This window comes from Durio zibethinus, chromosome 21 (assembly GCF_047325235.1).
Source record: "Durio zibethinus cultivar Kanyao isolate XHJ-2024 chromosome 21, ASM4732523v1, whole genome shotgun sequence".
In the NCBI taxonomy this organism is placed as follows: Eukaryota; Viridiplantae; Streptophyta; class Magnoliopsida; order Malvales; family Malvaceae; genus Durio; species Durio zibethinus.
The window spans coordinates 7,671,516-7,685,069 of NC_143182.1; the positions used below are offsets into that span (position 1 = coordinate 7,671,516).

Below are 13,554 nucleotides of genomic sequence, written 5' to 3' on the forward strand. Positions count from 1 at the left end.
GTTTGGAAATGGGAAGAGTTTCTGCCTTAAAAATTGCTCTTCCTTCTACTCTTGTTCATAAATAATTTTTTTTAATGAAATTACAAGAACAAGACTAGTTATAATCATAATCGATTATTATATTTAAAATAATCAATTAACAAAAATAACATAATTAAACAAATATAGCATAAAATTGAATCAATTCGCATAGAACTCGAAGACTTAAAGATTCTAAGGTCTTTGCAAATTTTAGAACTGAGGACTGTAAGAATTCTTCTCTTCTTTTAGAATCTAAATCTAGAGTTCTAGGCCTCAGTGACGTTAGTAAACAGGAATGAAAATGATAGTGTGCACCATCAACCGGTTTCAGCCTTCATGTCACCAGCAAAGAATTGGCTAGAAATAGGTTGTATCAACGTTTTGGCCTGTAATCCGAAGACGGATCCAATAACTGTGAATGATATACAAAAAGAATGACAGAGGTCCTGGTACAGGATCTTTTGACAAGAATGTCTCAAGTAGAGAAAGCTTATGGAGCTACTCTTAAACACCTGGAGCAACAAAATTAGTATAATATATAGATAAACCGTTTCTCAAATTGCTAAATATTTTAGCATGAAGGACTGAAGAAATAATCATCATCAAGGCCAGAAGATAATTTAAATTTTAGTTAGATGGGGAAGAAACATGAAGTTAAGTACCTTCTAATCTATAAATAATGCAGGAGTGTATCAGCAGAAGAATTCTTTAACCTACAGCTCTGTCCCAGATGAACATCACCAAAGATATACCTACATAACCATACATCAGGTAATAAAAACTAAAATATAACTTGGGAAGCGGGGACGGAAACAGAAATAAAATAAAACTAGATTGTGACACTTCGCTTAGGCTTATTTTTACTAGGTAAAAGTTATTTTAGAGTAGATACTGAATAAAAATGTACAAAAACATTGTTATCAGTATGAATAAATAATACATATTTTCCCAAAACACTTGTAAGAAATGAATACCCAGTGATACCTAAAGTCAACAAATTCATTCAATTTGAACTCTTGATGCATAAACTAAAAATAAAAACTTAATTTTTAATGATTTAAAACCAACAACTTAAAATTTTACAAAGTATTAAAACATAAAAAAAATCAAACTAAAATAGAACTTTTAAATATATAGAAAGCACAATCATGATTATCATTTATGATGAATACACCAATGGAGCATATATTGACAGAAACAATCTGGATTTGATTCATGAGTATTTATACTATTCAATAGATATGAATCTAGACTCAAAATATTGAACTTATATGACACTAAACATTCATTCGCAATTAATTGGGTTCATGGAAATTCATGAATGGCTAAATTCATGAAAAGTTTGATTCATGTAACTTAAAATAAAAAGAAAAGAAAATTAAGTAATAATAAAAAACTGTTCATGACTGCCACATGGCAGCAAGCCCTCTCCAGGGATGATATTAATATTATGTATAGATATAGATATGCAACCTGTATTCGCAATACTCAGCCCATGCACACCGAGCTTTTCCATAATCCCAGTAGCAGTCCTCATCCCTCAAAGGCCCACGCTTAGCTATCAGCATTATGATAAGTGAGCAGAACTCAATTAACCTGTTAGAAAAGAAGTAAAAGAGTACACCAAGTTTCACCTTTTGTAACAAAATTGGATGTAGCATCAACATGAATATCATGCCAAATCTGGAGCCATAACTCTCGCATTAAAGCTGGTGATCTAACTATGTTCCTGTGATTTGCTACATGAAGATGACATCAGTTTAATCCACTTGTAGTGATAACAAGTTGAAAGTCAAGGAATGTGACTTAACATGTTAACTCAATTTTCTTGTAAAAGAAATTACAGAAAAGTTGAAATAGCAACTTAACTACACAGCATAACATAAAATGGTCTAAATGACTCTCCTCGATGTAGGAAAACAGGAAATACAAAGCAAACAAGCAAAGTAGCCAGCCATGGCCCATGAATGGATGACAAGCTTTTTAATTAAATGGTTTTGAATATTTATTTGATGGTCTTTTAGCAAGAATCTAGAAGAGGTGCTCCCCAACTACAATACCTCTGATTTTTATAGATTGTGCTGTAAGTAAATCAGTTGAAAGAAATTTATCAAAAACCAGTGAGAACCACTTATTATAAGATCTCTAATTGGATATCAGCATAGAACCATGAGAACCATAAAGTTGGGATATTTTAAGATACTCAATTAGCCAGGGCAATTAAGTTCAACATAGTTTGGCATCATAGTTCTGTGAAAGCCATATATTGAGAAAAGCATTCAAGGTCATGTCACCCACCTTTATCAAGCTCCCAAACAGCTGTCCTCTTTCCTGGAATGCTTTCAGAGTCTTCATAATAGGTTATATATTTTACTCTAGGTGACCTTGTCATATTGGGAACTATATCTTCTTCATAATGATGCTCAACATTCAACTCCACTTGTACATCAGACCCATCATGCTCTGACTGCAATATCCAGGAGAAAGGTTAATATTCCAAACTCTCATAAAATACTCACATTTTGGATATAGAACAATAAAACCATAGCAAGTGTACCCTAGGCCCTAGCAATATCAGATGGTTAGCGCTTCATAAGTTTTACCTATTACTGCACGAATGAACTACTCAGTTATATAAATGGACAGACAGAAGCATGCAACAAAATATGCTATACAACTCCGCTCAGATAGCTCATCAAACTAACCACAAAAAACTAGCAATCAGATATGTATGATGCATTAGATATCCGAAAGATTAAAAAGTTTTCAAAAATTATCATAAAAATAAACATATGCCGGTGCTTGTAGATGCAAGATTTACTACATTGACCAAGAATACCTGTGGAGCTCTTGTTATGTTCACTCTGGGCCCAAGCCAGTTCTTGCACCAAGAGAGGGAATGATATGGTACCTGTCACGATTATCGATATGTTACTTATATGTAAGTGTTAGACCTGCAACTATAAAACATATCACCAACTGTAATCTACTAGCACAAATTCTTGATGCATGTGAAGATTGAAATAGAACAATGTAATGATTACTGAGCTCACTGTCTCATCTCCACTTGCAGCTCCTGGATTCCCTTCAATCTGATTCCCTGATCTACAAGAACAAGTGCAATGCTATTTAAAAGGTAAATCTAAAAAGATCAAATCAGTTTTCCCATAATTATTACTACTGGCACTGCTTTACCTCATTTGCAAGAAATAACAATTATTGGAATATTAAATATCAAGGAAAGAGAAGTCGTTTCTTTATAATTTATGCATCCATGCTGTTAAATTCATTAATATGGATGATGCGTACCGCAAGATAAGTGATCCTTCAATTTCATAGATGACATCTGTAATTATCCAATTATCAGGGTAAGGTTTGCCACTTGGTGCAAAATAATAACCAACCTGCTAGCATTATCGTGCAACACAATATAGTCATAAATTAAGCACAATAAGTAATAAAAATGCAACCATGATATTTAACACTTACTGCCATTTTCCCCTTTTCTCAAAATCATCATCCAAACAGCATTTAAGGGATTCTCAATGCATGGCAATGGGTTCAAACATGAACAATATATTATATTTATATTCAAAATGTAACTATACCTCAGTCCTTGAATCTATTCCATAGATACAGAAAACATTCTTAATAGGTGGTCTGTCCCATGGTGTAAGAGGATTCAGAACAGGATCATCATGATATGACCTGAAAAATACACCATTGAAACACAGAGTGGTCAAAATATAGAAGTATATATTACATGATCCATATTAATTAAACTTTTTGGAAAATAATTATTCAAAGAAATAGATGAAAGTACTATGATAAGCAACAACCAAAAATAGAATTTTCAGTTTGTCAAGTATCAGCCAACAATGAGAAACAATCAAAGATTATGAAATAAAACATACAGAAAGCATCTGTGACTGGTCTTCAGTGCAAACATTTAGGTGAATGGCAAATTGGGTAAATGTCCATTTAACATTTATAAATTATGACAATTTAGAAGCCTACTTTATGTGATAGTTCCAAGCAAAACCACTCTTGTTGCATCTCCACATAATTTTATGTAGAATTTGACTCATGACCCCCGATAATCAAAGACATAAAAGTATTAGTTTGTCAAGAATCGGCCAGCATTAAGAAACTATCATAGATTGTTAAAAGAATTTGAAAGTATCATAGCTTGTAAAAATTTAAAACTATCATAGATTGTGAAAAATATTTTAAAAGTGTCTATGACATTAGTCTTCAATGTACATGAATTGGTCAAATAAAACTTTAGTTGCATGTTATGAAAAACCTAAGCATGTGATAGTTCCATGCCTAACACCTTTTTCTGCAGCTCCACATAATTTTATGAAGTAGAATGCTGCTCAAGACTCTCAACAACAAGATTTTGGATGAAAAACCACATCATATATCAGAACTTGCACCTACAACATAGGACCACATGCATGATACTTTAGATACCATTTAAGCAAATTTATGCTGAGAGAAGATTAAGGCTCCAAAACTGTAGTCGCAAGGCTTCTATTATGAACGTGCACCACTGATAATAAAATTGGCAAACATCATTCTTAGAATCAATTATGTTTATATCACCTAATAGTGACTCAGATATAGATATCTCATTTAATGACCCAAAAAAGGTAACCACAACTTTCTCAAATGGCATAAAGTTTTTGGAATGCCCACTTTTTCAGTTGGTGCAAGATCCTCTTACTATCTGAATCATAATCCTCTATAGCTTTGAAAAAGGTCCCATCTGATATTTCACGAGCTGAAAATGACAACTGTGTTGGGAGTCCACATTCCATGCCGGACAAGTTGGTCTGGGCACAATCTGAAACCAATGGATAGGAATCAAACCCTGTTAACAGAAGACACTGATGTGAGCATTATAGCAATTACCTAAATGTCACTGAAATAAATTAATAAATAAACAACTGATTCCAAAGCCTTACCACGGATTGAAGGAATTTCAATGTTGATTATATTTGTTGGCCATCCAGAGTAGTTTGACTGAAATTCCTCTTGCTCACATTGATAGGTATGATGCCTCTTCCTGATTCCCCCAGAAAAATGCTTCAAATACATGCCGTCTGCCCTACAATACTTTGAAAATGGCATCATCCATAATGAAGACCCAAATGAATTGGACATCAATCGAGCTGTTCCCTGAAATCTTGCCAAATATACAGTAAAAATATGTTAAAATATGAACCAAAATCTAACAATATTGACAATTATGTACAAGCCAATGAAAGTCAGTAACTGAGTTCATTGATATAGATTTCATCGCAGTAGTGCAAGTTAATTAGGTTCATTGAAGTCATATGAAGATCAAACCGAGGAATTTTTATAAGGACTTGAAAAAATATTAAGGAATTCCATTGCCAATTTTCCATTCTTATATATGTTGCAAGCAACATTAATAGCTTATCTGCTAGACATAAATGTTTTGAATATATCTGAATTTGCTCCAGTACTATTGATTACTTTACCTGTTTAGTGGATATCATTGGTGTGGAAAAACTAAGAAATAAAAACTATATAGAAAACTAAGAGAAAAAACTGAATGTATATTGAAAAACTGCTCATTAAGAATTATACAAGAACCTTAGGTTTATATACAACTAACTAGGGATTAAACTAGGAAACTAAATCTTCCTAAAAATTGATCCTATAATTGAGTGATTATTTATCCTAATTTTTTATCCTTAATTCTATGGATACAAATACTTAATTCTAGAGATACGAATATAAATATCCAGATTACAAGATTACAACCAGCTATAAATAAATGTTTTTCCACATTCCCCCTCAAGCTAGTGAATAGGTGTTTTCCATTCCCAGCTTGAAAATAATTTCTTGAAATGTTGCACTGTTGAGACCTTTAGTCAACACATTTGCAAGTTGACCCTTGGCTGATACATAAGGTGTACAAATCAACCCACTATCTAGTTTCTCCTTTATGAAATGCCGGTTTACTTTAATGTGTTTTGTTTTGTCATGTTGCACAAGATTGTGTGCAATACTTATTACAGACTTGTTATCACAATAAAGTCTCATTGGTCCATCCCACTTGATCTTCAAGTCTTCTAGGATAATCTTTAACTATAGTAGTTCATAAATTCCTTGAGCCATTGCTCTAAACTCTGCTTCGGCGCTTGATCTTGCCACCACATTCTGTTTTTTACTCCTCCAAGTCACAAGATTACCACCTAAGAAAATGCAATAGCCTAAGGTGGATCTTCTATCAGTTATTGAATCTGCATAATCAGCATTTGTATATGCTTCTAGAACTAGCCCCAAATTTCTTTTGAATAAGATACCACTTCCAAGATTGGCCTTCAAATAGTGCAATATATGGTAGACAGCCCATAGATACACTTCTTTAGGATTGTGCATAAATTGACTTACCACACTCACAGCATATGTTATATCAAGTCTGGTATGTGAAAAATAAATGAGTTTTCTAACTAATCTTTGGTACATCTCTTTATCTACAGTAGCATCTTCATTAGCTTCTCTAATTTTATGATTAGGATCTATAGAGGTATTTGCAGGTTTATATGCGAGGTTCCCAGTTTCCTTCAGAAGATCCATCACATATTTCTGTTGTGAGATGAAAATACCATGCCGTGAGTGAGCTACTTTAATTCCTAAGAAGTACTTCAATCTCCCTAGCTCTTTTATCTCAAATTCTCTGGCCAAACACTATTTTAGAGATTCTCTCTCTTTTTCATCATCTTCAGTTACAATTATATCATCGACATATACTAACAAAACTGTGACTTTCCCTGAATCAGAGTGCTTGATAAACAATGTGTGATCTCATTAACTTTATTTTTATCCCATTACTAGCATCACTTTGGCAAATCTCTCAAACCAAGCTCTAGGAAACTGTTTAAGGCCATATAAAGCCTTTTTCTACTTGCATACTTTGTTTGCTTCTAGATGACTCCAAATCTTGGTGGAACGTTCATATATATTTCTTCTTCCAAATCACCATGTAGAAAAGCATTCTTTACATCAAATTGTTGAAGTTGCCAATTGTAATTTGCAGCCAATGATAACAAAATCCTAACTATATTCATCTTAGCAACTGGAGCAAAGGTTTCCTGATAATCCACTCCGTAGGTTTGAGTGTATCCCTTAACCGCTAACCTAGCTTTATACCTTTCAACAGTACCATCCGCCTTGTATTTTATAGTGAAAACCCATTTACACCCCACTAGATTTTTTCCTTTAGGCAACTCTACCAATTCCCATATCTTATTTTTCTCTAAGGCCTCCATTTCTATTTTCATGTCTTGCCTCCATTTTTCACTAGATAATGTCTCAAATAATGTAATTGGAACAGATATAGTGTTTAGGCTCACAAGAAAATTTTTGTGGGATGGTGACAATTTTTCAAATGACACAAAATTAAAGATTGGGTATAGTGGATGCTTAGTGCATTCTCTAGTTCCTTTCCTAATGGCAATAGGCAGCTCATAATCACTAGTTATAATTTCAAGAGATTCATGCTTATTTTAAGAAACAGAGTCAAAAATTGTAATTACTTCATTTCCAAAGTTAGGATCAAGTTCTTGGACTGGTACTAGTTCAAGATCTGGAACTTTCCTTCTTGAGAACACTTGTAATTCCTTCGTATAATCAAGAACAATATTATCCTTTATCACATCTTCTGTATTTGGAATGGGTTTAGACTCAAATTCAGTGTTTGACTTAGGCTCAGTAGAAATAGGTTTCGATTCAGAAGAATTAATGGGTAAAAACGTTGAAGAAAAAGACAAATCAAGCAAAAAGAAGTAGTTATCCTTATCTTCCATGAATGAAGTCTCCCTTTAAAGATAAGGTTGAGTAAAAAATGGTTTACTTTCTTCAAAAGTAACATCTACAGACACAGAATTTTTTGGTAAGAGGATGATAGCACTTATACCCTTTCTGAGGTGATTAATACCCCACAAATATACACTTAATCGCTCTTGGATCCAACTTTCCCCTATTATCACTATGAACATGAACAAATGATGTACAACCAAATATCCTAGGTGTGAAGTTGTTTGTGGTATTAAGGTTGGGATAAAATTGTGAGAATAGCTCCATAGGAGTTTTAAATCCCAAAACCCTTGAAGGTAACTTATTTATAATGTGTGTGGCAGTGAGAACAACTTCCTCCCAGTAAATTTGAGTACATTTGCTTGAAAAAGGAAGGCTCAGGTTGTGGCTAGTAAATGACTGTTTTTTCTTTTTGCCACTCCATTCTACTGTGAAGTATTAACATAAGATGACTCATGGATAATTCATTCTTTTTGGAAATACGTAGATAGAGTCTGGTTGAAATAGTCTTTTGCATTATTAAACCTAAATCTCTTGATTCTCACTCCAAATTGATTTTGGACATTGTTTTGGGAGCTTAAAAACACACTATTCACATCTGATTTGGATTTAAGTAAGAAAACCCAAGAGACCCTGGTATACTCATCTATGAATGAAACAAACCATCTTGCACCAAAAATATTAGGAATTGAACAAGGACCCCAAATGTCATTATGAATCAAGTAAAAAGGAGTCGAACTTCTTTTACTAATTGAAAAAAATATACGTCTATGCTTTGCAAATTCACAAACATCATAATGAAAATCTTCGACATTGAATCCTTTGAACAAAGAAGGAAACATGTTTCTCAAAGTTCCAAAAGAAAGATGTCTAAGATGAAAATGATAAAGCCAGATTTTGTCTTTATTGGAAGATTTTTCAAAAAGAAATGACAAAGGTAAACTATTTTTGATATTATTTGTATTATTTGATGTCTAAAGATAGTATAGTCCATCCTTCTCCTTAGCAAGTCTAATCCTCTTCCTTGAACTTTGGCCTTGAAATTCACAATAAAAGAGATAAAAAGTCACTTTGCAATTCATATCTCTGGTAAGTTTTTGTATAGATATCAGATTAATAGACAATCCAGGAACATGAAGAATATTTTTTAGAACAAATGAGGGATTAACTTGAACATTCCCTAATCCTGCCATTGTAGTAAGTGAACAATTTGCAACAACAATTTTCTTATTACTAGGGCACAGAGTATATGTACTAAACTTCTGTGAGGAATGTGTCATATGGTCTATGGTTCCTGAGTCAATGACCCAAGAACTCGTAATAGGCTTAATCGAGACATTTAATCCATGAGAACCAAAAACTTTACTTGAACTAGAACCTTACCCAAGAAACATACCACAATAAGCTTTTCAAAGGTTTTCAATAGGTTTCTCAACTTTTCAATCTCTTCTCTGTCAAACTTTCCTTGTTCTCAAGACATCTGCAGTACTCTGATGATTTTCTCAGTTGACACTTCCTCAAATTCGGTGGTAGTAATATCTTTCTTTGAACTAAAACAAGTCTTAAGATATAACCAGAAAATAACTCTTAGCAATGAAGGCTAAAAAAAGGGAAAATAAAATGGCTATGAAGGCCTTAACAAGGTTTGGCAATAAAGGCCTAAAATAAAAGTCGGCAATGAAAGCTGAAAATTTTGCTTCCCAAGAAAAGCCTAAAGCTCTGATACCATGTGAAAAAACTAAGAAATAAAAACTGTGTAGAAAACTAAGAGAAAAAACTAAATGTATATTGAAAAATTGCTTATTAAGAATTATACAAGAACCTTAGGTTTATATACAACTAACTAGGGGTTAAACTAGGAAACTAAATTTTCCTAAAAACTAATCCTATAATTGAGGGATTGTTTGTCCTAATTTTTTGTCCTTAATTCTAAGGATACAAATATAAATATACATATTACAATATTACAACCAGCTGTAAATAAGTGTTTTCCTACAATTGGAAATCATTCAAGTAGTTTTAAGGTTTTCAACAACCCTATCGCATTGGAAATCTGTAAGACCTTGATGTTTGTTTCTATCAAAGTTGCCTACAATTACCTTTCATCGACTGTGATTGTGAATTTATTTATTACAAGATTCTACCATAAGATTCATCTGCAAATGCTATTTTCTAAAACATAGTCCTTCAAGGAGACTAGTTACAAAAGTCATGTGATATACTCCAGAGCTAAAACTAAATAGTAGATGCAAGAGAATAACATCTTGATTATTATATCTTATGATATACTCAAAGCACATAGATGTATAACTCCTTACTGAATATCCATTACTAATTCCATAGGCATGCTTGTTTATCCATTTTCTAATTCAAAAGCAATCATAATAAGGTAAGCTGCTTTCCACTTTTTGAACACATAAACAAAGGTGCTAAAGTAATCATAATTTAAAAGAGTGAGAAAATAGACATATAACCTCAGAAACAGGAAGGCCAAATGTGTTTCCAGAAAGTGTTGCTTTGACTGTCTCAGTTGCACCAAGAAGAGGAGCTCCTAGAATTTATTAAAAAAAAAAAACAGAATGAGGCCAAAGAATGCAGACATGAGTGAGTATCACAGGACACGACCTTGTGTAAAGGATTTGAATTCAAAGGATCATACCCACAGCAAAATAGGCATAAATATGCTCATCCAACCATTGGATGTACTGTTTTGGTGCAATTTCTAGCTTTAACCACTCCAAAAAGTAACGGAAGACATGATTACCCAATGAATGAGCAAAAACAACTGATGGCCCCCCACGAAGTTTAAGAGCAGTTTCAAATGTCAGTCTGCAATCACAATAGCACCACGGATTGAAATAGGCTAACTCCATTTTCACAATAATGCAATAAATTTTCACAATCATTGACATCTCAGTAACAATTAGGATTAATTTATTTTACCATCAACAAGAAATCCTGAAAATTCAACTTAAGCACATCTAAATCATCGCACTTCAACTTATCCCGTAGGCGGATCTCAGCTCAATGGATGGATCTAGGGTTCAAATCTTGGAAAATGTGGGAATTGAATTCTTATGTTAGGGTGCACAGAGATATCAACAATCACAGAGCCTAGTCCAATATGTATTTTATGCCTCATAGTTAAGCATTTGGAGAATCACAACAATTTTCCAACTAAGCTTTTAAAAATGAGTAAAGATGACTAAATTATACACTGACCACGAAAACAAAAGAAATGCTATGTCAAAATCAAATTTCATACAGAAGACTATAAAAGTAATGTGACTTAGCAAGTTACTGAAACAGAGAATTTGAAACTCCAAATTAGCAAAGATCATGTAATTTAGGTATCTTTAGTTTATCAGATCAAAGCACCGAATATGGGAGAATCCAAGCATTTAAACAAACAAACACAATCAGAACATAATATCCATTAATCAATTCCAGAATCATAACTTTGGTCTCTAAGAGGAGATGGACAATCCTCTATTCAATTTCAGCATCATCTTACAGCTTTCCATGGTGCCCAACCAATCATGCTAAACTAACAAATACTGCTATTTGGCACTAATCATGTTGGTGAAGTTCTAAATTCATTCCTAAAAAAAAATAAAAATAAAAAACATTATATAAAACAAAACCTTGTCAAGAATAGATATGTGATGAGGAATAAACATCTTTCCTTTCAGTTTGAAAGAAAGTATCCAAGATACACCAAAAGGTTAGTTACTGCAAATAAAAAATTTAACAGGATGCATGCATCATAGCTAGTAAAAAGTAAAAACAGGATGCACCAGAGACAGGTAGAAATTATACATACTTTAACTTGTGAAAATAAAGGTCTCGCTCCTCGAGTAACGAAGGTGGCAATCTCCAATCATATGGAACAGCTATGATTGCATTAGCCTCAATACCAAATTCAATGCACCACTTAACCCATTCTTTCCACACTGAAGAAAGAGGGCCTGTTACCACAAAGAAACTTTAGTTAAACATGTCAGATTATTACAACTAAAAGCGTTTGCAAACCCTTGAACTACACTTCGAAGCAAAGGTTGTAGAAATCAGAAGGACGCAAAACAGAACAAAAAAGAAGTACCTGTAATGTAACCTGGATCAAGTTCTGTAATAGCAGAAAGACCACTATCGGGCCGTGATTTGCATTCTGGGTGATCTGTTTGGTTGTAAGGATCAAGTAACATGCACTTAAGCCAACAATTTACAGCCGAAAGGAGCTGCAGACCAAAGGAGCATGACAAGCTTAGGATGTAAAAAGAACAAATGTGGCCCACTTCGTATATCTACTAAATACTTATACAATAAAATCCTACATTGTTAGCAAAGGCCAAGACATACATAAGCTTTAAAGAAAAACACCAAAGTCAACTTCTCAAAACCTATGATGCATCATAAAATTTCATGCAACAGAAAATTCAAGTGAAATAAAACAACATAATAAGAAACAAAAAGGGTGTTCTTTTTAGAACCCAACTTAATGTAAACCTTGTAATTTAATCCAGGTGTATCTTTTATAAAATAGTATTTCAAAAAAACATGATTGGGAATTAATAAACCAACTTTGGGTCAACCAAATATATATAAAGAAGTAAGTATATATATATATATATTTTTTTTTTTTTTTTCATAAAGAAACTTAAAGAAAAGGCCCAATTACTTGATTCTGTTCGGATTAAAGCTAAAGCCATCTCTATAAACCAACCAAACTTTTACTTTTTCTAAGTTTTTAGTTGGGTATCCTCTTTTCTTGCCATTTGTTTCATTTTCAAGAATATTCCACAAATGGGTCCCAAAAATCACACAGAAACTACGCATACCAGAAACATAAAAAACAACTGTAGAATCCAAAAAAAAAAAAGTAGTTACTAAACGACAAAGAAGATTCATTAAAACGACGACAAAAGGCCAAAAGGAGAAGGGTTCAGTACTTTAGTAGTGTCGAGCCAAACCAAGTCGAGGGGATTGAAATCAAGGGGAGTGTAAGGGCAGTCAAGAATGGACCATGCTCTTAACTGAGTTGAAGCGAATCCTGGGATTATTATCCCCGATAGCTTTGAATATTCTCCTTTGAACTCTCCTTCGCTGAGTTCTAAAATTCCCAGGAGAAGAACGGCCGTCAGAGCGATCGCTAAACAACAGCGTTCTTCTTCTCCGCCCATGGTTTATCTCTCTCTCTCTCTCATTTCCCACACCTAGCAGCCAAAGAAGAGTATAAATTTGTGTCTGCTTTCTAGGAGGGAAGTTGGAATTTTGGTGCCTTTTTTTTCTCCTTTTTTTTTTCCGTTGTGCCCCTAGGTTTCTGTCATTATTCAAAACGACGTACTGATTTTGCGTTTAAAATAAGAGTTTAATTTGGAATGGGCCGGACTCGGGTTTTCGGGTATGAAATTTTATTTATTTTAATTTGAAACATGTATAATCAGTTGAACCTGACCCGAATTAGACTGGTGGAAAGGATCGTTTAAGTTTAACTAGCGACAGTCATTGGAAGCAAAAACAGAACAGAAAACACAAAGTTTAAAGCAGCGAAGAAACCGAAGCTGAGTCTTCTCTGTCTCTCGACTGCAATGCATAAACGACGTCTTAAAGCTCCAAAACGGCACACTTCTACGAATCTTTAATTCAGCTTTCATTTTCTTCACCTAATTTGAAAATTGA

General features: G+C 33.5%; 1 protein-coding gene across 3 annotated transcripts; it reads right to left on the bottom strand.

Moving 5' to 3' along the window:
* Window positions 1–154: 154 nt before the first annotated feature.
* On the bottom strand, window positions 155–13,236 carry LOC111305328 (phospholipid--sterol O-acyltransferase-like). 3 transcript variants are annotated; one of them, XR_016331099.1, is made up of 16 exons: window positions 12,825–13,234; window positions 11,978–12,113; window positions 11,699–11,843; window positions 10,535–10,704; window positions 10,350–10,426; window positions 4,992–5,205; window positions 4,723–4,897; window positions 3,630–3,729; window positions 3,331–3,425; window positions 3,075–3,126; window positions 2,861–2,932; window positions 2,320–2,488; window positions 1,656–1,750; window positions 1,495–1,579; window positions 684–773; window positions 155–433 (listed from the first exon to the last, which is right to left on the bottom strand). XR_016331099.1 is itself a non-coding variant. In XM_089749979.1 (16 exons), the coding sequence occupies exons 1-15, from the start codon at window positions 13,053–13,055 to the stop codon at window positions 692–694; spliced, it is 1,917 nt and encodes a 638-aa protein (XP_089606105.1). In that variant the 5' UTR covers window positions 13,056–13,236; the 3' UTR covers window positions 155–533; window positions 684–691. The 3 variants fall into 3 exon arrangements, 2 of the variants coding, with proteins under 2 accessions (XP_089606105.1, XP_089606106.1); XM_089749979.1 differs by having other exon boundaries at window positions 155–533; window positions 1,656–1,760; window positions 3,066–3,126; window positions 12,825–13,236; XM_089749980.1 differs by having other exon boundaries at window positions 155–533; window positions 1,656–1,760; window positions 12,825–13,229.
* Between the last annotated feature and the right edge of the window lie 318 nt (window positions 13,237–13,554).

Coding starts and splice junctions, on each gene's coding strand:
- LOC111305328 (XM_089749979.1), bottom strand. CDS start 13,055: ATGGGCGGAGAAGAAGAACGCTGTTGTTTAGCGATCGCTCTGACGGCC. Junction 12,114..12,824: donor TTTGGCTCGACACTACTAAA/GTACTGAACCCT, acceptor TTTGGTCTGCAG/CTCCTTTCGGCTGTAAATTG. Junction 3,730..4,722: donor ATCTTGCACCAACTGAAAAA/GTGGGCATTCCA, acceptor TGTATTTTTCAG/GTCATATCATGATGATCCTG.